This window comes from Mus caroli, chromosome 17 (assembly GCF_900094665.2).
Source record: "Mus caroli chromosome 17, CAROLI_EIJ_v1.1, whole genome shotgun sequence".
Lineage (NCBI taxonomy): Eukaryota > Metazoa > Chordata > Mammalia > Rodentia > Muridae > Mus > Mus caroli.
In genome coordinates, this window is record NC_034586.1 from 80,085,341 (window position 1) to 80,111,416 (window position 26,076).

Consider the following 26,076-nt stretch of genomic DNA (forward strand, 5'->3'; position numbering starts at 1 on the left):
TAAAATAGTTAAGTAAATTAACAGTCTTTAGAAACAGCTCCACTAATGTGGGTCAACCCTGTGTTAGTCGCTTCTGCATCACTGTGGTTAGATACCTGGCAAACAACTGAAGGACGGAAAGATTTATTTGGGCTCATGGTTTCAGAGATTTTAGTCCACGGTGGGCGCCTCCATTGCCTTTGGACTCGTGGTGAGGTACAACATGACAGCAGCAGAAGTATGCGGAGGAGCTTGTTCACCTTGGGGTCAACAGGATGTAAGAGAGAGAAAGAGGGAGCAAGAGCTATGCATAACTGTCAGAGGCACACCTCCAGTGAGAGAGACCCTATTTCCTAGTTCTTAGAACCTCCCCCAAACAGCTCTACTAGTTGAGGACCAAGCTGTTCACTTATGAACCTCAAGGGATATTTTGAATTTGAACATGGTATGACTGTTCTGGGAGATGTCATGGAGAGATTTTTGCTAAGTGTCTCTTTAGGTCTAACAATAAATCATCACAGGATGTACAAATCGACTGTCCATCTTATAAAGCTTCCCATAATGATAAAAAAAATTCCTGTTTCTAGAACATTTTAAAATCATGGACTAACACAAATAAAATCAACCAGCATAAATTCTATCAGTACAAGTTATCGATTGTTAGCCAGCAAGCCTGAGCAAGAACAATTAATGCGGGTATCTGACAAGATTAGATATCAGTCTGAAGATGTGGCTCAGTGGTTGAGTACTTGCCTGCCATGCATTTCTGGGGTTCAAGCACTGGTGTCATTGCAAACTCAAGGATGAATTCAAGGCTGTGGCCTGATGGGTGGATTTTAATTTTGGGGGCTTTGTGTGTTTGTTTCTTAAGCATAAGTTCTGAGAAAATTAAATTAAGAATTCTTAAGGTCTTAGAAGTTCTGCAAGAAATGGAGAATTCTGACAGGGGTTCATGAAGATCTCTCCTTTTTCAAGGCAGGGGACAGTGAGTGGCTGTACTAGCAGCATTTTATGAAGGTTGGGTGACATGCTACAAGCTGACCCACGGAAGAGTGGAGAACTGATCTCTTCCGCACAAACTCCATCCCCAGAGCCACGAAGAAGCAGGTGCAGTATGTTTGACCCTCTAGAAATGGGAACTAAGTAAACTTCTTTTTAAAAGCATTATTCACCCTTGTGTATTTTGTTACAGTAAAGAAAGATGAACAAATACACCACACAAGTGTGTTGCTACCACGAGTGTTTATTAAGACTTCCTATAAATAAAAAGGGGTTGTGAGCTTAGAATCCTGGGAAAGGGACGGAGGATATAACTCACTGGTAAGCGCTGGAATGCATGAGGCCCCGAGCTTGATCTTTAGCGCTGCAAAATCAGATCTTAAAAAATCCCGAAAAAGTGTTTAGATAGACAGTTAATATACCAGACTTTCATACTTATAAATGTGTAGTGTTTTAACTTGAAAGGTATACAATCACATGGCTGGAGATGGCTCAGCAGCTAAGAGTACTGGCTGCTCTTCTAGAGGTCCTAGGTTCAGTTCCCAGCACACACATAGAAGCTCATAATTAGAGGTAACTCCAGTGCCAGGGGGTTATGATGCCTTCTTCTGGCCTCCTTGGGCACCAAGCATATAGAAGTGCATGAGCATGCATGTAGGTAAGATACTCATACCCATAAAATAAAATAGTATTTTAAAAGTATACAATCATGGAATTGTATTTATAATAACAGAGTTTACCTGAGTACAAATTGCCTAAGAAGAAAAAAATCTTGTCTTTATGGTCCATCTTACTTTTATATTCTAAGTTTAGGATGTTGGGGGTTGGTTCTAATGCTTTGATTTAATCGGGAATCTGCATGTTCAAACTCTGAAGGTCCTTGTCCCCAATTGGTTTTTGATGATTAAATAAAGATGCCAGTGGTCAATGGTTGGGCAAAGGGAACTTAAGATTTGCATGGGCTAGGAACAGAGAGAGAGGAGGAGAATCGCCAGGTTTCAGAGGGAGACAGATCAGATTAGAGCTGCAGAGGGAAAAACCATCTGAAATGTAGGTGAGAAGGAATGCAGCCCCCAGAAGGGCTGCCCAGAAGCATCTTGGGCAGCAAAGACTAGAGGCCCATCCAGAAGGAACAGGGCAGCAAAGATAGATCATAGATTTAGAGGGTGTTGAGTCAGGAGCACCAGAGGGAAATCTATGTTAGCCAGCAGAGGATTTGAACTGCCCAGTCTTTGAGATAGTCAAGGCATTTTTAAAATAAGCTTGTGTGTGTGTGTGTGTATGTGTGTGTGTCTTTCATTTGCAGATTCAAAGAGTTCCTGGGCAGGTGGCTAGAAGCATTGGACCCCCTGAGAGCACAAAGTGGTGTAGCTAAACTCACTGCTACAGATGGCACCAATGTGGTAGGCAAGGACTCACTAGTAAGAGTAATTTAGAGATTCTTTGATCACACACACACACACACACACACACACACACACACACACACACACACAAGTGATATGATACAAGTCTGGGGGCAGGGGAAGTCGTTCCCAAGCAAGCTGCAAAACTAGAATAAAGGAACACAGCTGCCACCAGAGAGAGCCTCAGCTCAGCTCAGAGAGGCTGTGAGCCCCTGCTGTGCAAAGAGGCTGGCTGGTTTCCTGACCTGGTGCTTGGAGGAAGACACTGAGAAGCAGACAAGAAAGACTGCCTGCCTCTTGCAGCCAGATAAATAAAGGACAGAGATCCATAAACTTGATTCAACTGCTTTTAAGGACAGAAGGGATAATTTAGGAAGATTGAATAAAAAAATGCTTTAAAGAAATTTAAGAGTCAGTAGGTGTCATCAGCGCCTAGCTGCTTTTGTTGGCTAAGTACCACCAGTTCCCAGGTTAAACCAGGAGCAATCAGCTCTGGCTGTAATTGCTTGCTGCCATCAGCAGAGGCTGATATGAAGTGTCATCAGTGCCTAGTTGTCCCATCCTGAGAGCTACATACAAAATGCACACCACCCAGTAAACCACATAGATATTGATAAAATATTGAGGCTTTTGACCATAAATTATAGGTCAAAAAGCAGGAGATAATGAAGAAGCCCTGTCTCGATGGCCAACATTTGTTTAGATTGCTTTAATTGCTTTGAATTGCTTTACTTATCAAAATGAATGTGATTATGAGTTTGGTGGTTATATTATAATTCCTATGGGAGAGAGGTCAAGCTATAACTTTAATAATTTATGGTTACTGGACCAAGAACATGCTACTTTGGCAGAGAGGCTCTTTATTTGTGTTGATAGGAAAGGAGAAAAGGCTTTGGGCCTCTTCCAGAGTGATATAGATCAGATATGACAGGGGAAGACACCCTCCCCCCAACCCCCGAAGATCTCAAAAAAAAAAAAAAAGTCAAACAGGACAGGTAACTTGAACTGTTGATTCCTTGACATGGGAACAGCCCTGTTACTGGCTTAGCCATAAAGATGTCCCTAGCCAAAACTTCAGCTAAATTTAGACAATAAATCTTATTGGTTATGGAATCCCTAAGATTCTTCATGCCCTCCTTCATATGGTATGAATGAGGATTTATTGCAATTGGTTATTGATCAGATTAACTCATAAAAAGACAGTTGTCTTTCACCTGCTCAAACAAGGAGCAGAATTTCATCCTTAACGGATCTGTGCACCCTGCACAATCCATACAAATATCCTAACGGTACTAAAGTTTTTGTTGTGAGATTCATATGTTACAGAATGTACAGCTCTGACAAGATTCATCCTCAGCGACGTTGAAGCGACCTGCTGTCCCAGCCCCCGCTTCCTGATGCTGTCCACAGACTTGCTTCCGAAAACAGTTTTATTGCTATAGGTCATCTTGCTTCATCCAACCTTTCAGACAGAGCCAGTCAGAACTTCCGTCAAGCCCTGAGCCTTCTAAGCATCCAGAGACTGGATAACAGATGCTAACACTGGCTTTCTTAAGTCTAACCAATTTTCTAATTTTCCTACCCTCCCCACCCCTTTAAAGAATTTCTCTTTTCCCCTCTTCAGCAGGAAGAAGCCATGGAGAGTTGTCAGCCCAATTCCTTGGATTTGGGTGTCTGGCTATCCTTATTTTACAAATAGATAGGTTGTCTTTTTAAAGGATAATTTGGAAATTTTCATCATTTTGAACAGGGAGGAAATAGGTAAGGATAGATTACTAATTTTATTCTTGAGCAAAGCATTGTGTAGTCATAATCTTGCATTAATAGAAATCTTTAAAATTGACACAAAATTGAAGTTATATTTTCTTACATCAGTACAGAAATTGTGTATTGATATAGAATTAAGGTTTTCATTGGTATAAGTCTGTCTATTGATACAAAATTTGAAATTAATACTGTTACTCTTAGATAGGTATTGTGCCTATGCAACTCATTTAAGGATACAAAGCTTTGGGGCTGGAGAGATGGCTCAGTGGTTAAGAGAACTGACTGCTCTTCTAGAGGTTCCTGAGTTCAATTCCCAGCAACCATACAGTGGCTCACAACCATCTGTAATGGGATCTGATGCCCTCTTATGGTGTGTCTGAATGCAGCGACAGTGTACTCATATACATAAAATAAATAAATAAATATTTAAAAAAAAGAAGCAGTCCTTCTAATAGCTGCTATTACAGACTCTTTAGGATAGTTAAGTGTAGATTGCTGTCTGTGTGCAGGTGAAGGTAGGCACAAGATAAGGCCAGAGCCTGTGATTCAGCAGTGGAAAAGGAAGGCGGGTTGAGAATTTTAGAGCCGAGTACAGAGGGACATAGGGACAGAGGAGACAAGATGGAACCTACAGAAGAGGAAGAGGAGCCAGAACCACACAGTCCTGGGAGCCCTAAGTACTGGAGATTTCTTAGATAGATGATTAAATAGTAAGTAGGGTGCGTTTGCCCCATCTAGGTGTGTAGCTTGTGTTTATATCAATTGAGTTTGAGTTCATTGTGTGGGCCTTTTGTGGACTGAGAATTTACTGATATAAATCTGATTGATAAATTACCAGCCTCTAGAGTTTTGATTTTACAAAACGGGTTACAGAGATTTGTGACAGCCAACCACAGGGGGCAGATGGCTGTGAATGTGAGCAGAATCAACAGTAAGAGAACCTGGAGATGTGCGGTTGCTGACTGCATGGGGTTAGCCCTGGAGGTGGCGAGACAGCCGGGGCCAGAGAGTAGCCGGCATTAACGTGGGATGGTGCCTTTTAAAAATATTTCCTGCAACAATTAAGTAACACAAATTAAGGGCCAGATAGCAAACTTGTGGTTATATTAGATTCTGATTTAATTATAATAAAATGTTTTAAAAATTATTCAATTAGAAATAGCTAAGAGTAACCAAGGTTATCTTGCTTACTAAGGTTTAACAGATATACCTTATGTAGATAGTGTTCAAAAACATCACAAGTCCACAGAATCTGAAATTTAATCATTTCATTATTATTAGACATTTTGACTAGAGACATGTCTGCTCCTGACAGTACCTCCTTCATAGTTCAAAGAAGATAGTGAGCATCTTTACCTCCAGGCAAGGTTGCTTATTGTGGCAAGGCAGCCACTGGGCAGAAATTGCCTATATCATCCGCAGACCAAATACTGCACAAAAAGGAGAAATGTATGTGGTATAGTCAACTGCTAAACAGGGTCTGTCAGATGGCTCTAAGCCAAAAGGCTAAAGACAGATGCTCTGACGTTTTGAGGAATAGGCGACTGTCCAGGTAGTCATTCGTCTCTACAGTTTGTTCAAGTTTTGGAAGCTATATTTTTGTGCTCCCTAAATGTTCAGGTAGTATTTAATTCGTTCTCAGATTTCTGTCGGGGTTGAGGACTAGTTATAGTCTCAAAGGCAAACTTAAGTTGTTTAGCATTGAGAGAGCCGAGACAGAGTTATAAAAGGATGGTTTTCAGATGAGGATACAGGCTAGAATCCGAACTCAGTTCAAGTAGAGAATTATGAGCTCTTCAGTTAGGACAGATGGTAGAGTACTTTATCTAATTGACAAATATGATAGACTGGATGTTAATTGCATATCACACTCTGCAATTTATGGTTATGCCTGAGAGAAGAGCTTTTAAAAAATATTTGGACAGAGAAGGTGAGATGTTGGGCGATGGTTCTAATGCTTTGAGTTAATCAGGAATCTGTGTGTCCAAACACTGAAGGTCTTTGTCCCCAATTGGCTTCTAATCAATAAATAAAGATACCATCGGCCAATGGCTGGGCAGAGGTAGACGGGGCAGGACCTTGAGATTTGTGTGGGCTAGGAATGGGCAGAGATAGAGATTTGTGTGGGCTAGGGATGGAGAGAGAGAGAGAGAAGAATCGACAGGTTTCAGAGGGAGATGGGTCGGATTTAGAGCTGCAGAAGGAAAATCATCTGGAATGTAGGTGAGAAGGAATGCGGCCTCAGAAGGGCTGCCCAGAAGCGTCTTGGGCAGCAAAGACTATGGACTGCCCAGAAGGAACAGGGCAGCAAAGATAGATCATAGATTTAGAGGGTGTTGAGTCAGAAGCACTGGAGGGAAATCTGTTAGCTGGTTGGAGGATTCGAACTGCCCAGTATTTGAGCTAGCCAAGGCATTTCAAAAGTAAGCTAATGTGTGTGTGTCTTTCATTTGAGGATCCAAAGAGTTCTTGGGCAGATGGCTGGAAGCACCCCGGCCCTCTGGGAGCACAAAGTCAAGTAGCTAAACCCACTGTAACATAGGAAACAAACAAACAAACAAACAAACAAACAAACAAAACCCCTCTTAATGCGTTTTTAATCTGTTAATCTCCAGAGAACTTCAGACAAATCTAATTACTACCCCCTTTCCTTTATTATATTCCTTTTGCTGTTTTCCTTTTCTCTTGGTGATGTGGGCTATTGCGTGACCCCGGAACCTGTGCATGCTGAGCGGACACTCCACCTCTGAGCTACACCCACCCTTAATTGTCATATTTAACAAAGGAAATCAGGCCGAAAGTGGTGGCTCACGCCTTTAATCCCAACACTCAGGAGGTAGTGGCAGGCAGATTTCTGAGTTCAGTTCAAGGCCAGCCTGGTCTACAAAGTGAGTTCCAGAATGGCCAGGGCTATACAGAGAAACCCTGTCTCCAAAAACCAAAAAGATAAAAAAACCAAAAAACCAAAAACCAAAAACCAAAAAAAAAAAAAAAAACCCAAAGGAAATCAATTTTGCTCCAGACACACACAAAAAAATTAGGGAATTGAAGATCAACAGCTGCTTATTACATATAATTCTAACAAATTTGAGGAGGCAGAAATATCCTAATATTACACCTATGAATAACCAGGCAAATATTCTAAATGTATTTGCATACTTAATGAGTCTTGTTGATTTAAGCAACAGAAGTAACTTAATTATAAGCTTAACATCAGGGCTATTTCTTTTTTGCACACTGTCTGTGCATCCAAGCATTATCTAATTGCTCAATCATTCGTCTGAATAGTCTACTTGAGAGAGACATAAATCCTTGTGATTTGTAACGTGGTACAGAGTTCGTGAGGTTGAACAGTTTTAAGCAGATATCCCTTATTATCTTGTTTAGCGGAAGACAGTTTTAGATCCATCACTGTGGACTTAAAGCAAGCTTTAGAAACACTGGGGATTTACTGAACTCATAAAATCAATGTAAAAATTCTGAATCATAAGGCATGTGGCCCTGCCTTGAACAAACTAAAGAACCATGCTCACTTGACTTTTATGTAACAAAGTAATTTTAAAGACACTCAACCAAGACAAAAAAAAAAAATCTTCTTTTATCTTAGAATGAAAGCCCCTCTTATCTCTATCGTTAGATGGGCTATTATGCAAATATACTTTTTAGTGTCAACAAGAAGAAGCACAGCTTAATAACTATTTTCTTTTTTTTAGATACTTTGACTGCTTATCTGGCCTGCATCCCTAGAGGGAGCCTGCAACTAAATACTTCATAAAAAGCAATTAATCTTTAAAGTTTCATGAGAGAAGGAAAACAAGAAGCAAAAGAAAAGAAAAAAAATGTGAGGTATTCAGGCTCAAAAAATACAAAATCATTTTTGAAAAAGGCTAATTATGTTCCCTTTGCAAGAGAGGAAAGAGTTTTAGAAATAGAAAAATAAACACTCCACATATACACACAAAAGAACACGACATGCGGTTGGTTTCGACATCATTTGAGTCCTTGACAATTTTATCAAGCCATACAATTACAATGTCAGCTCTTATTAATTTCCAAGTACAAAAAAACAGAGCAGGCCTGATTTCTGAGGTTAAACAAAAGTTTTCACTCTTTAAGACAAGCAAGACAACAATGTTCTCATGAGAGTTTCTTCCTTTTGTTCTGATCCACTTCCTGAATGAACCATCTTGTTCATGTCAGAATTCCCCCCAAATGGCAATAGCATTTCAAATTCTCCCTGAAAAAAAAATGTGCCATCTGAAAAACTAAGGGTATGTTATTATACATGGAAACTCTAACAATGAAGGAGACAGGTGTTAGCCTAGAGTGGGCAGGGCTGTATGAGACATAAGAGACCTAAATGGCCTACGAGGTACTTGGCTTGGTGTCTTGGGAGTCTGGCGCAAGACCAGCTGTTGCTGATCCAAAGATGGATAAAATCTTCCAGTTCAGTGCAGCTGGAATGAAACAGAGCATTTCTCAGGAAAACAAAGACAAAGGCTGAGGATGAGCCTTATAAGGGCTTTTAAAGTAACCCATGGAGACATTCATTCACACTCCAAACACAGATTCTCTCCCTACCAAATCTTGCTCTTATAAATAAATACTTAGAATGCTGGTTGGTCAGGTATAGGTATGAAAGAACTAGAAAACAAGTTTACCAAATAATAAAATCATTTGTTAGCTTTATGTCGCTACAGCAAGATGCCCAAGAGAAATGCTTTAGAAGCAAGCAGATTTATTTTGACTCGTGGTTTCATCTCTGTGGTCCCGAGGGGAAGCCAACTATCACGCTGGAAAAGAATAGTAGAAGAAAGCCCCTCACCTCATGGTGGTGGAGTGGGAAGGAGACAGAGAGAAAATGAGACTCTAAGGACAATACAGACCCTTGAAGGTGTATCCCCATAACCCACTCTTCCCAAACCAGGCTCCACTAGCCCATTCAGATATAAAGTCACCAATGAACTGATCCATTGAAGTTAACACCTCTCAAAAGCATCTCTCAAAAGCACGACTGGCTGGACATACAAGGCATCCACATACAAGCATGGGCTGAGAGTGGCAGGCTTCATATCCGAATTATGAGGAACACAGGTCTGGTTCCATAAAGGAAGTAAGTTTTCCTCCAACACGGGTGGCTCCTCGGGAGGCTGAAAACAGGGTGAAGCACAGGGGTTTGAAAACAGCCTAGGCTATGAAATGGCATGCTGTCTCAAAGAAGAGGAAGAGGAGGAGAAGGAGGAGGAGGAAGAGGAAAAGGAGGAGGAAGAAGAGGAGGAAGAGGAGGGGGAGGAAGAGGAGGAGGAGGAGGAGGAGGAGGAGGAGGAATCCTAAGGATCCACATTCCTGTGAGAGCAAAATCAACCCAACCCTGAAGGATTCAGTGAAATTGACCTGAGTTCAATTCAACATCTGCACATGGAGACACAAAAGGTCTCAGATGTGTATCACGTTAGTAGGTTGAGGGTCCTGAGCCAAATCCATAAAGACTCAAATGAACTTTGTTAAACTTCTATTTATTTTTAAAATTGTATTTATTCTCTCTCCGTGTCTCTCTCCCTTTCCTGCTCCCTGTACCTTCCTCTATCTCTTTCTCCATTTTTCTTTCTGTTTCTCTGTCTCTTTCTTTCTGTCTGTCTGTCTCTATCTCTGTTTCTGTCTCTCTATCTCTCTGTCTCTGTCTGTCTGTCTGTCTGTCTGTCTGTCTGTCTGTCTGTCTCTCTCTCTCTCACTCTCTCTGTGTCTGTGTGTGTGTGCTTGCTAGCTCCAAATCTTCAAATGTGACTATGTAACCTGGAGTGACTACAGAAATCAGAGAAGTAAAAGAGGGGCCCCGGGGTGGGGAAAGAGGAGCAATGGAGAGGGGAATAGCAGGGCTTAAGCCATTTGAAAGCAGAAATGGGGAAACTGGGGAGGGTTTTAACTAGGGAGAGGTAAGGAAAGTAATATGAAGAAAGAATGAAAAATAACAGCAAGAATGTCTGAAAAAGTCATAAGGGATAAAAATATTATTTACCTACCTAAAATTGCATATAATATATATAAGTCAGATTATACATATGCATATATAGTTTAAGTGAAAGTCTCCCATCTGGGTGGACAGTGCTCTTCCAAAGACTGATAGACCATGGACCAGAACCCCAACACAAGGCACCAGAAGCTGCCTTTTGAGTTGTTGGTCAGGGTTGTCCAAGAGGCTCTCAAACAGGCTATTGCTGTTGCCTTTAGTTGACTCCCAGAGATGAAGGTAAGGCCCTATTGCTGAGACACCATGCACTTTGCACACAGGACACAGGGGATTTGAACTAGGTCTGACCTGAAAGCCCTGCCCCTGAAGAAGACTAGCTTTCGTGGTCCCAGAAGGCAATAAGCAAGTTTCCAAGAGCCAGAAGCAACCAGTAGTCCTACCTATGTATGACACCCCTGGATTAAAAAATGGCAAGAGTGGCACAATATTCCCAAGGGTGCGACACTGGCACGTATCCCCTGGCTGTAACCAACAATTAACTTAAGGCCTCTTCAACAATATGGAAATCATGCTGGGTTTGGAATTCTTCAACTTAGTGCGGTCATGGCTCTTAGAGAGCTACCACTGTCAGCTTATACCAGAATAATTCCTAACTACATTCTAAGTACTTGTCCTTAGACCTGAAATTAAGAGCTCCCACCGAAGAAGTGTCTCATTGCAATAGAGATCACTACAGAAAATCAGACTGATGAAAACACAGAGGTTGTGTGGCCTTATGGTGCTCAGATCCAACCGACACAACACAGCCCCTGAGTCTAACACCCAGGGACCACGGCAGAAGACAAGGGAGAAAGAATGTAAAGTTCAGAGGGACAGAGAGTTGGCTCTGAGATTTTTTGACTACTAGAAAGGTTTGAAAAGTTATACACATGAAGTCTAATTAACATGGCTTCTTAAACAAGACTTGAACAAGGATAACACCAATAGACAAGGTAACAGGAGAGAGATGTTTCATTGGGCCTCAGACAAAGAACTACAGAGCACAAGAAATAGCCTCCCTCAGGGAAGAACCCTCAGATTTGCTATCTAATACCAAGTGGTCAGCCTTGAAATCTTATGCATACAACTTCATAACGATTGAGAAGGTTGGGTTTATATATTTAGGAATATACATCCGTGTGTGTGTGTGTGTGTGTAAAACAACAAAGAAATAGAACCCATGAATTTGAGAAAAAAACAATCAGGTTGCAAGGGAATGATCGGATAGAAGAAAGGAAAGGGGGAAACAATGTAATTATATTTTTTCAAATGTATGTTTTCTTTTTTTGGTTGGCTGAGTTTTAGAGATAGAGTCTTTCTGTGTAGCCCCGACTATCCTGGAACTCATTTGTAGAGCAGGCTGACTTTAAACTCAGAGTTCACCTTGCCTATGCCTCCTAAGCACTGGGACTAAAGGCGTGCGCCATGACCACTGGGCTACACGTGTGCAATTTTAAAGGAGTAACGCAGAGGGTGGTGGTGCACATATTTAATCCCAGCCATCATGATTCAGAGGCAGGCGGAGCTCTATGAGTTCGAGGCCAGCCTGGTCTACAAAGTGGGTTCCAGGACAGCCAGGGCTACACAGGGAAACTCTGACTCGAAAAACCAAAATAAATAAATAAAATCTCTCAAAAAGAGAAGTGAAGATAGTTGTGACCCTGGACTCTCAGCCAGTGGGGAGGTTAAGGCAGGAATTTAACATTGGCCTGGATAACGAATCATTTTCTAGCTCCAAAAGGGGGAAAAAAAAAAGCACAGCTAGTTCTCTGATTAGATATTACGGATCTTCTTACTGGAAAGGACAGCAGACTGGAAGAATGATGAAGTGGGGCATTGTTTTGTAGTTTGTATTGTGCCTGTCAAAATTGTGAGATAGTGTTTTCATTTGTTTTGTTGTGTTAGGTTTGGTTTCATTTTATCTGACAAGCATAGCCATCTTGCCTGGTTTTGTTGTTTTGTAAGATGGCTGCTGTCCAGCAGGCCACTCAGAACTGTCTATGGTACTTCATACCTCCTCTTATTACCCTGAATGAACTGTAGTGTCAGACTCACATGGAGATCTTAAAATATGTTCGTTCTTTGAAAATTTCACACACACACACACACACACACACACACAATGTAAGTTTTTTCTCCACCGGTGGATTGTCATCCCCACAGGGGTTGCATATCAGATATCCTGCAAACCAGATATTTACATTACTATTTATAACAGTAGCTACATTGCAGTTATGAAGTAGCCATGAAATAATTTTATTGTTAAGGGTCACCACAAATACTAGGAACTGTATTAAGGGGCCACAGCACTAGGAAGGCTGACAAAGGCTGATGCACACCTTCCCGTTCCCTTCAGTGCTTCCTGGACTGTCTCAGTACATTTCTCTCCCACTGACACCGCCTCTTCCTTCTCTCCTTCTCCTCCTCTTCCTCCTCCTCCCAATAACCCACTGAGTTCAATTCATGCTGGCAATATATAGATAAATGTTTGAAATTCACTGAGTGTGGGCAAGCTGCCAGGGATCACGTTCCCAAGGAAAACTGATTCTCGGGAGCTCCAAAACCAACACCTTCCTCTCATCTAAGGAGCAGAGCCTTGCAAGTCCCTCTCCCATCCATGGAATTTCGACCGGCTTGATCTTATGTAGGTCTTGAGCAAACAACCGGAGTTGCTGTGAGTTCATGAGGGTAATGGCCTTGTCAGATACAGAGGGCCACATTTCACAGCACTCCCCAGTCCTTCGGCTCCTACAGACTTTCTGCCTCCTGTTCCAAGATGTTCCCTGAGCCTTTCACGAGAAGACTTGCTACAGAGGTGATCAGTCACTTACTCTCAGCACTGTTGTGGGGCTGGAGGAGCCGTGGGGAGTAAGCCTGGAGAAGAGTGTGGTCGGGGTGTGTCCAAACCCCAGATATTTGGTCATGAAGTCAGCAGGAGTAGAATCGCCACACACACACTCCCCAACCCCAAGCCTACATCTCCCAGTGTACATAGACCTGTGCCCAGACCTTTGTCCCACCTGAGGAGGTCATATAGCCCAGTAGCCAGGTTAGACTTCCCCTCACCTAATAAGGTCAAGTCCAGCAAGCCCCTGGAATTCCTTCTTATGCAAATGAGGCATCCCCAGCAAAGGTGTACACTCACTTTGATAGCGCCCACTCACCCTCCAAAGGTTTAAATAGTCCTTGTTCCTCCCAATTAAACCAGCTGCTCAGTGAAGTTTTCTCCCCTTAAGTCTGTTTCTGGTCTATCTCACTCAAGGCCTGCTGTCTCCATCACCCCCAGCCCGTGCTCCAGCCTCGGTTTCTCTCTCAACCCAAGCAGAGAAGGAATGGTACCAGACATGAGTCTCTGCATTAACCTCTGCTTCTCTGACCAAGGCCGTGGGCAGCACATCTATGTGATTAAACAAAAATACTGAAAAGTCAGTGTGACATCATCACCATTAAGCAAACAACATCAGCAAGTTCAGTGCCTCTCTCCTCACCTCCCCCGTCATTCCCAGATTTCCAGAGCTGTCTGTCTTTTTAACTGAGTACACTCTTGCCAAATGATGCTACTTCTGCAACTAAGAACCGAGGGCAGCCCTGAATTCTAAGCAGCCCTGAATTCTAAGCATGTAGGTGAATGTTGAAAAGACAGAAGTAATGTTCACAGCCATCCTGGTGAGACTGGGTCGACTTGGGCTATATGAGGCTTTAAGATGAACTGGAGGGTTCTGTTTTGGTTTGGTTTTTGTTTTGCCTGCACCAGCAGCACACACTATGATCCCAACACTTGTCCTATGAGGAGGAGGAGGAGGAGGGAGAAGAGGAGGAGGAGGAGAATTGGAGTTTAAAATAGAATTCTTTCCTCTAGCAGATGTGTCTAGCCTTTTGGCACAGCAACATAACATTTTCAGCTACAGGGTTCATGCTCAAGTGCCACAGAACTGAATTACAAATAGCTGTAAAAAATCCTATCATATTTTAAGTTTACAGGTGTGTGTTATGCCCTATTCATAGCTATCATGTGGTGAACTGTGACCTGCTGGCTACAGACTGGGTGAGCTTGCCAGATTCCAGTCCAGTTAGACTTAGAACCAAAATGAATGGTCTTGTATTTAAATTAAGGTTTTTCTTTTCAATAACATTGATACAAAAGGCAAATAATTGCTTCTTAACATAATAGCCTAACAGTAGTGTAACAGCAGAAATGCTAAATATATTAGTATAGGACCCTACGGTAGATAATTAACAAGTCATTTAAAATGTTTTCAAATAATACTTCAAGACAAGGAAAGTACTTGCAATAATGTGTAAAAGCAAGACAAATATGTGAATTCAGCCTAATTTTATATTAAGAGAAAACATGATGTGTGTGTAGAGAAAAAGAACTTAGAGGCTAGGACATGGTCCAGTCAGTAATATGCTTACTATGCTCACACACACACACACACACACACACACACACACACACATGAACATGTCAAACACACATACAAACTTGATAAACATTTGCACACACACTATTTACAAATGAGGGATTAAAGGAAATTCTAGTTTTCTTTATTTTTTTACATGTCCTAATGAAAACACATTAATACTGTTTTTTTATAAACAGAAAATAAAATATTAACAATGTCAGTGGTCACTTTACAATATTTTTATACCAATTTAGTATTTAACAGGGTCTTAGCACTGAAGTTCCAAATATGAGGTGACGCTATGAATATGGTTAACTCAAGGAAAAGACATTAAAAACAAGATACAAATAATTACTTCTTCATTTCAATTGTTATTTCAAAATGTGGTTGCCAAGTCATCTAGAGTTACTTTGCAGAGAACCCAGCCTATTGTGTTCAAGCACTGACTCTCGTGTGTTCCTCTCATGGTTACGCTTCCCTCTCTTCATCTGCCTGTCCCTCATCTGCCTGTCCCTCATCTGCCTGTCCCTCAGAGTTTCCCACTCTGTATCTGTTCCTTTTCAAATAATGTTTCCTGCAAGCTTCTATCAAGATTCTAACTTCTATCAAGCACGCTAGTACCAAACTTAAATCTGATTGATGGAACCAAATACCTTTTTATTCGACCTGCAAGTGACTAAAAGCTTCCACTGTACAGGATCTAGGGTAAAAGAAACTTTAGACAGACAGACGTCCTCAATTATGTTGAGGTGGATCTTGCTCAACACCCCAGTGTTAGCTGTGAGGTTTGAGACTCTCAATGGAAGCTACCGATGACTGCCAGGATGGTTCAGTCTCCTTCACAGACATTACTACAACCATTTCTGGCTCATTCCCACATATTCAATGCCCACTTTGCATGCCTTCTGAGTCTGCCCCTGCCTCGGCTACTGTAGTGATAGGGTCCTTTGACGAGCTCTGATACTGTAGTAACAGGCCGTTTTGATGAACAAAACCTTGTTTCAGTTCAGGTCCCCTATCCTCACTTGTTAACATTTCCCCAGCCATCTTAAAGATTTTGTCCACTTTGCAGTTACTAAATAGCACATGATAATGTTCTTTTAACATGTCCCTTTCTAACTGTTAGTCTTTGGGGACACTGTGGTCAGTTTTTCTCTGTTTTCTGTTCTTTTTCTTCTGGCATAAGCTGTCATGTTATGCAACACAAAAACAAAAGGGAAGATTTTCAGTTGTCAGCTGGAATAAAAACATCTGCAGTAGGATGGTAGTCGTGTGCACATGACATCTGTGTATAACAGACACGTATAGAGGTCAGAGGACGGCAGCTTTCTGTGTGTATAACAGACATGCTTAGAGGTCAGAGGACGGCAGCTTCCTGTGTGTATAACAGCCATGTATAGAGGTTAGAGGACGGCGGCTTTGTAGAGTTGGTTCTCTCATTCTACCTTTGCACTCAGCTCACCAGGATTGTCCTGCAGCTACAGGTAAAGTGCCTTTACCCACTGAGTCATCTTCCCAGCCCCACATTTGATACTTCTATATCACTGGGGCACTAATTTCTTATGTGGCTTTCACATGCAGTGTCTTAAAAAAAAACCCACAAAACAAACAAAACACCTTTATGAGGTCTTACTAATGCTCAGTAAACTCTCATGAGCTCTGAAAGTTTCAAGCTTAGCCTGCCACCACTGATGGGTGCTGCCCACAGACACAGTGATAATGAGGATACAGATCACCCAATGGGGTGAGATCAGAGAGTTTTGTCTCCATCAAAACCCATGGATTGAGAAAGTCATCATTGCCCCAAGCACTGGGATATACTGCTATACTTAGGTTATATTTGTTCCCCTAGAGTTCATGAGATAGAAACGTGGTAACCAGTGGGGTAGTGTTGGTGTGCTGAGATCTTTAGGACACAGAACCTGGGGGAAGGTAATTAGATCATGGTTCTTCCATCCTGAGTGAATTTGTACAGTCTAATAGAGGGACAGATTTGTCATGTGTACACTTGTTCTGTTGAGGCCAGTTGTTTTTTAGACTCTGACATTATTTCCCTGATCTAGTGCTTTCTGTCTCGTGGAACTTGGCCCTCGGCCACACATTCCCACCATGATGCCATCTGCCATGTTTGATGCCACAGCAATAATCTAATCTCCTGTCTTTAGTAACATCAGAAATATTTACATGCTGCACAGTCAGATATTTTATCACCGAAGTCCAAAATGGAGTAAGACTTAATACCAAGCAAGCTGTCTTCCTTGACCACCATCTCACTGGGAGGGCACGTTGGTTGTTGTCCTGGCCCCCCTTTTTTCAGATGCTTCTTTTAGTTTTAGGATGGCTCAACACACAGTATTCTGGACTCTGAGACGAGGGGTTTGAGGCAGCTTTCATTGGTGCTACATGGCAAAGGGTCATATGCAGTGAAAAGTGCAAACCTGGGTTCTGAGCCAAAGCTGCAGTGGGGCTGGAAAGTGCCGCCCAGAAGCACCCTGCTTTTGATTTTGACTGAAGTTTTGACAACTACACTTCCAGAAATCTTTCACTGTTACTAATTTATCTCAACTTCCACATTTAGTTATACGAACCCATATGGGATGTAGCCCATAGTGTGAGAGCTGTCCTATCGCTATAACGTAGTTATGACATTCCCATGTTTTATAGCTATAACATAGTTAAGGGGTACCCAGACAATGTGCATCCCTTGGGCTTCTTAGTCCCCACACCAGACATGAATCCTGACTCTGAGTTCTAACTCGAATCCGGTTACAGTGTGAGAAGCCCTTTCTTCACAGCCTCTGATGGGTGCGGACTCACTTTCCTTCCAGCCCTCTCTGCTATTCTCCCGTCTCATGTGCTCCTGGTGCTGTGGCCGTGTCCTTCCTTCAGTTCCTCTGGTATATTAGTCTCCTCTTAACCACAAAGCCTGGTACCTGCTGTTCTCCCTACCCACAATGCACTTCCTATCATCCCTTGATTGTTCCTGGTTAATTTTCTCAGATCTCATCTCAATCAATCAATAAATTAGAAGAAGAAGAAGAAGAAGAAGAAGAAGAAGAAGAAGAAGAAGAAGAAGAAGAAGAAGAAGAAGAAGAAGAAGAAGTCTTGACTTATGAGCATGAAATATCTCCTGTGCATCATTGAGCTGTGTGATACCATAGGCATTTCCCTCACAGCGCCTAGTGAGTGTATGTGTTTTATGAACATTCATCTTTCTTTCTAGGATGGAACTCCATGAACACAGAGGATCCAGCTGATGGATTTTATTCCCCTTTGTATTCCTTATAACACAGAGCCTGGGATATCACAAGTAACCAATAAAATGCATCCCTCTCTGCCTTTGTCTATCACCCAATAAATATTTATGGTGTACTTGCTGAGTGCCAGGCACTGTGCTACAAGCTGGGCATTCACTAAGATAAGAACCAGTGTTTCTGCTCTCACATCTTTTATCGAGTGAAAGAGGAAGCCAGTATGACTTTGCTACAGAAACCAGACTGTAACTACCGAGGCAAATAAGTGACTAAGGCACACACAGCTATGGGCAGTTAAGAGGGCTGATCAGGGAATTTCTATCTTCTTCCACTTAATATAGAAAACAAAAAAATGAGAAAGCCATGCTTTTTTTTACAGTTGTGGTATTATGTGTGTATGATATATCCATGTGGGCCTGTGGGTGCGTTTGAAAATACATGTGTTTGAAAATTCACATGATTGCACAGAGGCCAGAGGTCATCAGGTATCCTTCTTGCTTGCCTTCCACTTTATCTTTCGAGACAGACTGAGTCATTCACTGAACCTTGGAGCTCACTGACTTGCCTGGGTGCCCACTGAGCTCCAGGCATCTGTCTCAGCGTCCCCATAACTGGGGACAACCCTACCCAGCTTGTACATGCCTGATGAGGACCCACTCCTGCGGTGTGGCAGGCACTTGACCTCTAAGCCATCTCTCCTGCCCCTAAAAATACCTTTGAGTTGTATTATAAAACACGCAACTCACCCATTTGAGTTATACACGATCATGGCTTGTAGTGTAGTCAGAGATGTACAGGTATGGAACTTTCCGGAGACACTTTCATTACTCACCCTTCAAAGCACTTCATCCCCCCATCCCATCCCCCCTCAACCTTCCTGATGCTGTGAGCCTTTAACACAGCTCCCACGTGCTGACCCCAACCACAAAGTATTCTAGTTGCTACTTCATAACTACAATGTTGCTACTGTTGTGAATCACAATGTAAACATCTGTGTTTTCCAAAGGTCTTAGATGACCCCTGTGAAGGGTTGTTTAACCCTTGAAGAGGTTGCAACCCACAGGTTGAGAACTACTGCCCTAGACTAACACCTGCATCTTTCTCAGCCCAGGGTAACGACGAATCCACTTGTCGGAGCATCCCATATTTACAGAATCATACAATATTTCCAATTTCGTGATCAGCTCTTTTCATTTAGTGTATTTTCCAAGGCTTATTCAACCCGTAGTTTGATTTCTCTCCCTCATCACCCTGTCTGTCTTTCAGTCTCACCCTGTCTGTCTTTCAGTCTCTCACAGTCTAGGCTGACCTCAGGTTCACTATGTAGCTGACAATGAACTTGATCCTTCTAGGTCCAGCTCCCCAGCTTCCACCTCTTTTTAGCGCTGAATACTATTCCATCCTATCATGTGGAGCTTGGGGTTTTTGGTTGTTTTCTTTGGTTTTGTTTTCTACGGCCAGAAACAGGAAGCTATTGCACCTTTTAAAAAAAATCATAGCCAAATTCAGTTTGTCATGTTTCTAGAAAAAGGTGACTGTAAGTAAATATTGGCTGAGCCTTACAAAGATGGCAGTCATGTTGAGAAAGCTGCTTTTTATGACTGAACGTATTCACTCAGCTCACTAGTCTATTTAGTGTTTCTGACTCACAAACGGAAGTGATTCTATTTTGGCATCCTCCCGTCTTTCTCTTGTTGGGTCTCTGCTGACTTGCTGTGCTAAATTATGCAAGTTACTTTAACTGTTGATTTAACTCCCGGATGCTCTGTAAAATGAGCCCAGTCCAGCCTGCTTGTTTGCCAAGGCTGTTTGGAGACAATTTTTCATATGCTATGCATCATCAGCTCCCACAGAAGGCAGAAGGAATTTGACGTGTGGGGGTTGTCTGGGATCCAGTCCAAAATTAGTGCTCATCTGGAAGAAACATGGACGCCTGGTGCTTGCTTGCTGGCCTTATTTGTTTTCACTTAGGGCTTTCCCTCTAAGGAACTTTGCAAAATTTATCACTTTAGTATTTTTTTTTTTATATATATAAGGTTGGCTTTTTCTTTTGTAAAAAGACTGAAGTGGGAAAAGCCTTCTGATGCCTTCTATTAGTGAACTGTGTATCAAAGAGAGCAATTTGACCTAGTTTGATGACCTGGGGAAGGATTACCTCTAACATCCAGAATATGTCCCTCTCCTCCCACTCCCCTCCCCTTCCCTCCCCTTCCCTCCCCCCTCCTCTCTGGTCCCTTAACCTCTCCCAAGACTGGCCTCTTTAGGCCCCTGCTTGGGATGTGAAATCCAACCAGATTTATCATTCATGTGCTCACGCAATATGCTTTTGTGCGATTTGCAAAAGAACATAACAGACCCTCCCTTTGAAATGCTTGCTGGCCTACAGTGGCAATAGTAGGTCAGGCAAACGTGTGCACGCCAAGAGCAGCAAAAAACGGGACGTTCTGAGGGCAAAAAACGGGAGCAGAGGCTTCCACTATGTGGGGCAGTCTGGAGACTGTCACTGGGCTGAGAGGAGAGATAGAACTTTTAAAGGTGGGCAGGAAACAGCATGTCAATGCTCCCAGCTGGATTCCTCAGACCTCAGACCACAGTCACCCGAGGTGTGAGCAGCAGCTGTAAAAACTAAACTTGCACAACTACGAGGGAAGTTTTTCAGGCTACACACGGAATCCGTTCTTGGCCATTTAAACCCAACCTGGAAGACAATAAAGGCCTTGGCAAAGTGCACACGTACACTAGTTAATGTAGAAAGACAGACTGGCCAGAGGAGAGAGTTCACGCCTAGAGACACTGCAAGAGGATGGTCCGTAGGTCCAATCAAGGCAAAAGGAATGGAAAAAAGGTGACTAAGAGCTTCATGGGGCCTTAAAGTCTAGGTGTGGGGAAGGCAGTGGGAATACCTCTTGGGTCAGGGCTCTTTACTCCGAGGGGCACCGGGAGGAGCTAGAGTTATAAACACCTCCTCCAGTGACGCCAGGTGGTCGGCTGCGCCTTCCGATTAGCTACTCCGGCCGCCAATCCCGCAGGAGGCGGCGCTGTCCCGGCCGCTCGGAGCTCCGAGTGCGGTCGGCGCGGGCTGAGAGCCGGGGAAGCCGGCGGTGGCTGGCGAGCCGGAACATCAGGCACCGCCGCAGAGGTAGGCAGGTGGGCAGAATGCGGGGTCCAGCGTCCTCGGGGACCGAGCCTCCCGGGTCCCTTACCCCGGGAACCAGGGCGTCCTGGGTTGCCGGCGAGGAAGGGGTCGGCGGGGTCGGCGGAGTGGGACAGGGATGCAGCGCAGGACGCCTCGCGCCCTGGCTCGGCCGGGTCCCGGGTCGCCCGCATGAGCTGGCTGGGGACGGCTTTACGTACCTCGGGCTCCTGTGACGTTTTGTTAGAAGAGCAGGGCCCCTGGCTTGTGGTACCGCCGGGGGTCGTCGGGCAGGGGAGCTGCGGGGCAGCCCCGCGTCCCCGCGCGCCGTAGGTCCCATCGGCGATGCTACAGTTCGGCCTGCGCTTCTGATGAGCCGTGCTTTGAGGGGACCCCGGGACCACAGTTCTCCAGCTTTTCATTTTTAACACCTCTGCTTGCCCGACCGCCCGACGCCAGAGCGCCCAAAGGTGACATACCCCGAAATGAATCTGTTCCCGGAGGAGTTGAGGTACACTGCCTTGCAAAAACTCTCCTCTGGCCAGGCTACCTGAGGGTCACTGGCTTCTTTGTGAAAGTTCCAGTCTTTGCAAGCCTGGACCTCACAGGCTATGTGTGTGTGTCCAGGAGGAGTGTGGAGGAGAAGGCTGTTCTGGGCAGTGCTGCTGAAGGGCAGGCGTGCCCCAAGTAGGGCTAGGTGGTAAGGTTCTTTGAACAAGTATGCTTCAGACTTGTTAAAGACATCTTTTCTGCATTGGGGGTGGGCGGGACATAACCCACAACCCAACTGTTCTAGAGAATATATAGGCTTTAGGGGTTTATCTAAATTTCATCAGTGTGAGTCTAGGTAGTAACCTTCCTTCTTCCCTCCATCGCTCTTTCCCTCTCTCCCTTCCTCCCTTCCTAGGACTTTAGTCTTTTCAAACCTCTCCCACCCACTTTTAGGATCTGGAAAAGAAACAGGAAGTCAGAGATTCAGAGAAAAGAGCGTTCACTCCACAACTATAAACAGTTTATTTTGTGCCAGTAAATATTTCCGAAGTCACTGGAGGTCTTTGGAAAACCTCAGTTTTTGTCTGCCCCCTGCAGAGAAGGTAGATCCCCTTAGAGTTCAAAACTTAGAGAGGACATTTTTAGAAGTGGAAGCCATACAGTTCTGTCACTAGGGACGTTGAAAGTGTTGAGAATTCCCATTCTTAGCCAGCCAAGGTGGAGCTCTGCTGGGTTACAGCTGCCTTCTACCTAGATACAGAATTACAGAAGGACGCAGGATGCCTCTTGTCTGGACCTTGAGCTATCACAAAACCAAACTGAAGTCTTGAATTTCTTTTTATTAAGACCAAGTTGTCAGATGTATGATGTCAGCTGCATGTTTGGTCATCTTTAAGCTTTTCTACTTCATCATAAAAATGTATAATTACAACAACTAAAGACAAATAGATGTAGTCAACTTTGAGTTTTCTTGTATCGTTATCTAGGTGTCTCTACCTAGCAAAGTTCTAGGTAAGAGATATGTACTGTACTTTTCGTAGTTGGGGTTAACAGTTACTTTTCTATTATTTGAGTTATTGGTGAGATTCCTGGCAGGGATAATAACTAATAATAAATGGTTAAATCTGTAAATGTGTTCTTAGTCTATACCCATTCTTTGTTTGTGTATATTCTTTTTAATTGGGATACAATTCACAAATCATAAAATCGACCCTCATAAAATCGACCCTTTGACAGGGGATTGGGCCATATTTGTGCGGTTATCACTATCCAGTTAGAGAATAGTGTCTTCCTGCCCACTAAGAAACTCTAGGCCAGTGCTTCTCAACCTGTGGGTCGAGACCTTTTTGGAGTAGAATAACCCTTTCTCAGAGATCACTTAAAACAATCAGAAAACACATTTATGTTATGATTCATAACAGTAGCAAAACTGTAGTTATAAGTAGCACACCACACGAAGCCTGTCTCGGGCCAGTTCACCCCATAGCGGCTGCTGTTCCTTGGTGGTTACCCCTTAGTACCGCTCTCTCCAATATTCTGCTGCAGCAACCACGTCGTGCCAGACCTCACCCAACTTGTCCCCATGAACACTTCCATCCTTGTGCTTCTACTGCAACTGAGCTGCACCTTCAACAGTGGCCTCTCCTGTCCTCTTACAGTGCCAAGGCTCAGCTGTTCACCCTGACACCTTCATGCCTTCAAAACCAGTACCATCTGGGTGACTCTATACATTACCAAGTTTGTCTGCCAGCATGAGATGCAGCCTTGGCTTTCTCTGGACCACAGCTTCTGTGCACTGACTCTGAGGACATAGTCCCAGTAAAATTTACCTCAGTATTGCTGGTCTCTAAATCGCTGGTAAAATCTCAGCTCTAGCTAACCAGCATTGATTGCCCAAGTAAAGCAAAGGTCTTACTTCAGGGGCTCTGGTCCCTTCCATCAGGCTGATTCTTCAACCCCAGCTGCTCAGATTCTTAAACCAAAGTATTGAATGATCCCAATAAAGTTTTTAAGGTACCCTGTTAGTGGCAACTTGTAATTTTTTTGTTGCGGTTTTCCTCTTAGCCCAGCTAGCTCCCAAATAATTGAGACTGCACTATTCTATTTCTTTAACAAGCTTTAAGGGCACACCAGCCAGGCAATATCACTCTATTTTAATCCTCTCAGCTAATCTGGCCACCTCCCAGTCAGAATCCCAGTGATGCTTGCATTTTAGCACTGATCTGGCGATCTGGGCTCTTAATGTTTTCTCATGGTGTCTCCTTGACTCTCCTCCCCTTGCGGAATCCCCACTTTCTCTCTTTCCTTCCCTCTTCCCCATGCTGGGAAGAAGTCTAACCCTATTCTCTCCCCTGCTCAGTCATTGACTGATCATCCTTTTCATTGACCAATCAGAGAACAAATGAGGAGCAATGCCTATACAACGTTGAGGCCAGAGATACTTAGAATAAGGACTGCAATCAGATATGGGGGCCCAGAAATCAGCATTTGAAAAATACAAGGCTAATTTTTACATGGTGCACAATAACGGTATGCCTACTGTACTCTCAAACTTCCTTCTGGAACTTCACAAGCCAGGCCTCCAGTGTCTTTACCACTTGCAACATTGTCATCTCTCGGGCTCCCAAGAACAGCTTGCTGAGCTCTGAGCGCTTAATGGCTTTTCCAAACTCTTTGCACAACCCTCCTTTAAAAAACAAATCAAAACAAAGACAATAATAACAAAAGCATAGCTTGGGAGCAGATGTAGAGAATCATTAGGCCAAACTCAGAGAACCCCACAGAAGAGGGGTCAGAAGGTTTGTAGGAGGCAGAGGGGTCAAAGACACCACAAGAACCCAGCCCACATAATCAACTAAGCAGGGCTTTTAGGGACTCACAGACATTGAACCAACAAGCAGGGAGCCTGCTTGCATCTGAGCTAGGTCCCCTGCATATATGTTAACAGTTGTGTAGCTTGGTCTTCTTGCAGACTCCTAACAGTGGGAGTGGGAGGGTGTCTCTGTCTCTTTCAGCTGCTCCACAGACCTTTTCTCTTCTACTGGGTTGCCTTGTCCAGTCTTTATATGGGCGTGTGTGCCTAGCCTTATTGCATCCTGTTTATGCCATGTTCCATTGATGTCTCTGGGAGGCCTGCTATTTTCTGAAGGGAAACAGAGGAGGAGGAGGAGGAGGAGGAGGAAGAGGGACTGGAGAAGAAGTAGTGGAGGGAGAAGAAACTGCAATTGGGATGTAATATATGAAAGAAGAATAAATTAAATAAATATGGTCAGGTTGATTATAGCAATAGTATATGTTCTGGTCCAATTTCTGCCTTAGTTAAGGTTTCTATTGCTGTGATAAAACACTGTGGCCAAAAGCAGCTTGGGGAGGAAAGGACTTTTTTTTTTTTTTTTAAAGCTGACAATGCATAGATCATACACTCCGTCTCTGAGGGGAGTCAGTGCAGGAATCTGGAGACAGGACTGAAGTAGAGGCCAATGAGGAATTCTGCTTACTGTTTTTGTCCTCATAGCTAGCTCAGCCTGGCTTCTTACACAGCTAGTGACCGCCAGGGGTAGCCTTGCCCCACCCCCACGGCCTGAGCTCACCCACGTCAATCATCAGTCTAAAAAGTATCCTACAGCTTGCCTACTCAGGGAGGAATTTGCTCGGTTGAGGTTTGAATCAGGTTTCATGCTTGCATGGCAAGCACTCGGCCAAGCAAGCCCCTGATTTTGCCTACTTTTTGTCTCTGACTCTTACCTGCTTTTGGGACCCCCCTTTTTTTCTCATACTGGGTTGCCTCATCCAGCCTGAATAAGAGTGGAGGTGCCTGGTCTTACTACAACTTGATATGTCGAGTTTGGTTGGTAGCCTGCCCTTTTCTGAAAAGAGATGGAGGAGGAGTGGGTTTGTAGGGGGAGGGGCAGAGGACAAGTGGGGGGACAGACTGGGAGGAGAGGAAGGGAGGGGCAAGTGCAGTCACAGATGTATAAAGTAATAATAATAAAAATGAGAATAAGATTGTCCTCTTTTGTTTTGTGTTTGAGATGGGGTCTTGCTATGTAACTCTGTCTGTCCTGGAACTAACTGTGTAGACCAGGCTGGCCTTGAACTTACAGAGATCTGCCTGCTTCTACCTCCTTAGTGCTGCGTTTAAAGGTGTGTGCCGCTCAATCTGGAAGGTTGTTTGTGTTGCTGACTAAGTTGTTTGAATCGTTTCCATATTCTGGACATTCCACATCTCTTCTCACATACCTGATTTTCAAATCTTTTTCTGTCGGTCTGCAGGCTATCATAGTGTAGGCTATTTTTGCAAGTTCTTCATAGTGTCCTTAAGCACCCATAATTCCTAAATTTTGATGAGGTTTCATGTATCTATTTTGCGATTTCTTAGAGCGGTGGGTTACCTTTAAGCCTTTGATACATTTCATGCTAATGTGTGTATTATCTGGGATGAGGGAAGGGGACCACATTCATTCTCCTACGTCTGGCTAGCTAGTTGCACCACTTCACATCGTCTTTCCTGTTCAATGGTCCTGGTCCCCTTTCAGAAAGAAATTGATTGTAATCACAAGGTTGTATTTCTGGACTCAACCTTATTCACTAATGTCTCTCTTCATTTAACTATCTTGGGTACTGTAGCGCTTTG

The 26,076-nt window shown here is 43.4% G+C and overlaps 1 protein-coding gene across 6 annotated transcripts in view; it reads left to right on the plus strand.

Moving 5' to 3' along the window:
- Positions 1-20,731: 20,731 nt before the first annotated feature.
- The window catches only part of Plekhh2 (pleckstrin homology, MyTH4 and FERM domain containing H2), a 108,544-nt gene continuing 103,199 nt past the window's right edge, over positions 20,732-26,076 (plus strand). For 3 of the 6 annotated variants that reach the window (XM_021149120.2, XM_021149116.2, XM_029471536.1), the window contains exon 1: positions 21,235-21,462. In XM_021149120.2, coding sequence (XP_021004779.1) covers positions 21,437-21,462 — 26 coding nt within the window. In that variant the 5' untranslated portion in view covers positions 21,235-21,436. Of the gene's footprint in view, positions 20,958-21,234; positions 21,463-26,076 lie in introns of those variants that run through there. The other 3 variants (XM_029471538.1, XM_029471539.1, XM_029471537.1) reach the window with 2 other exon arrangements.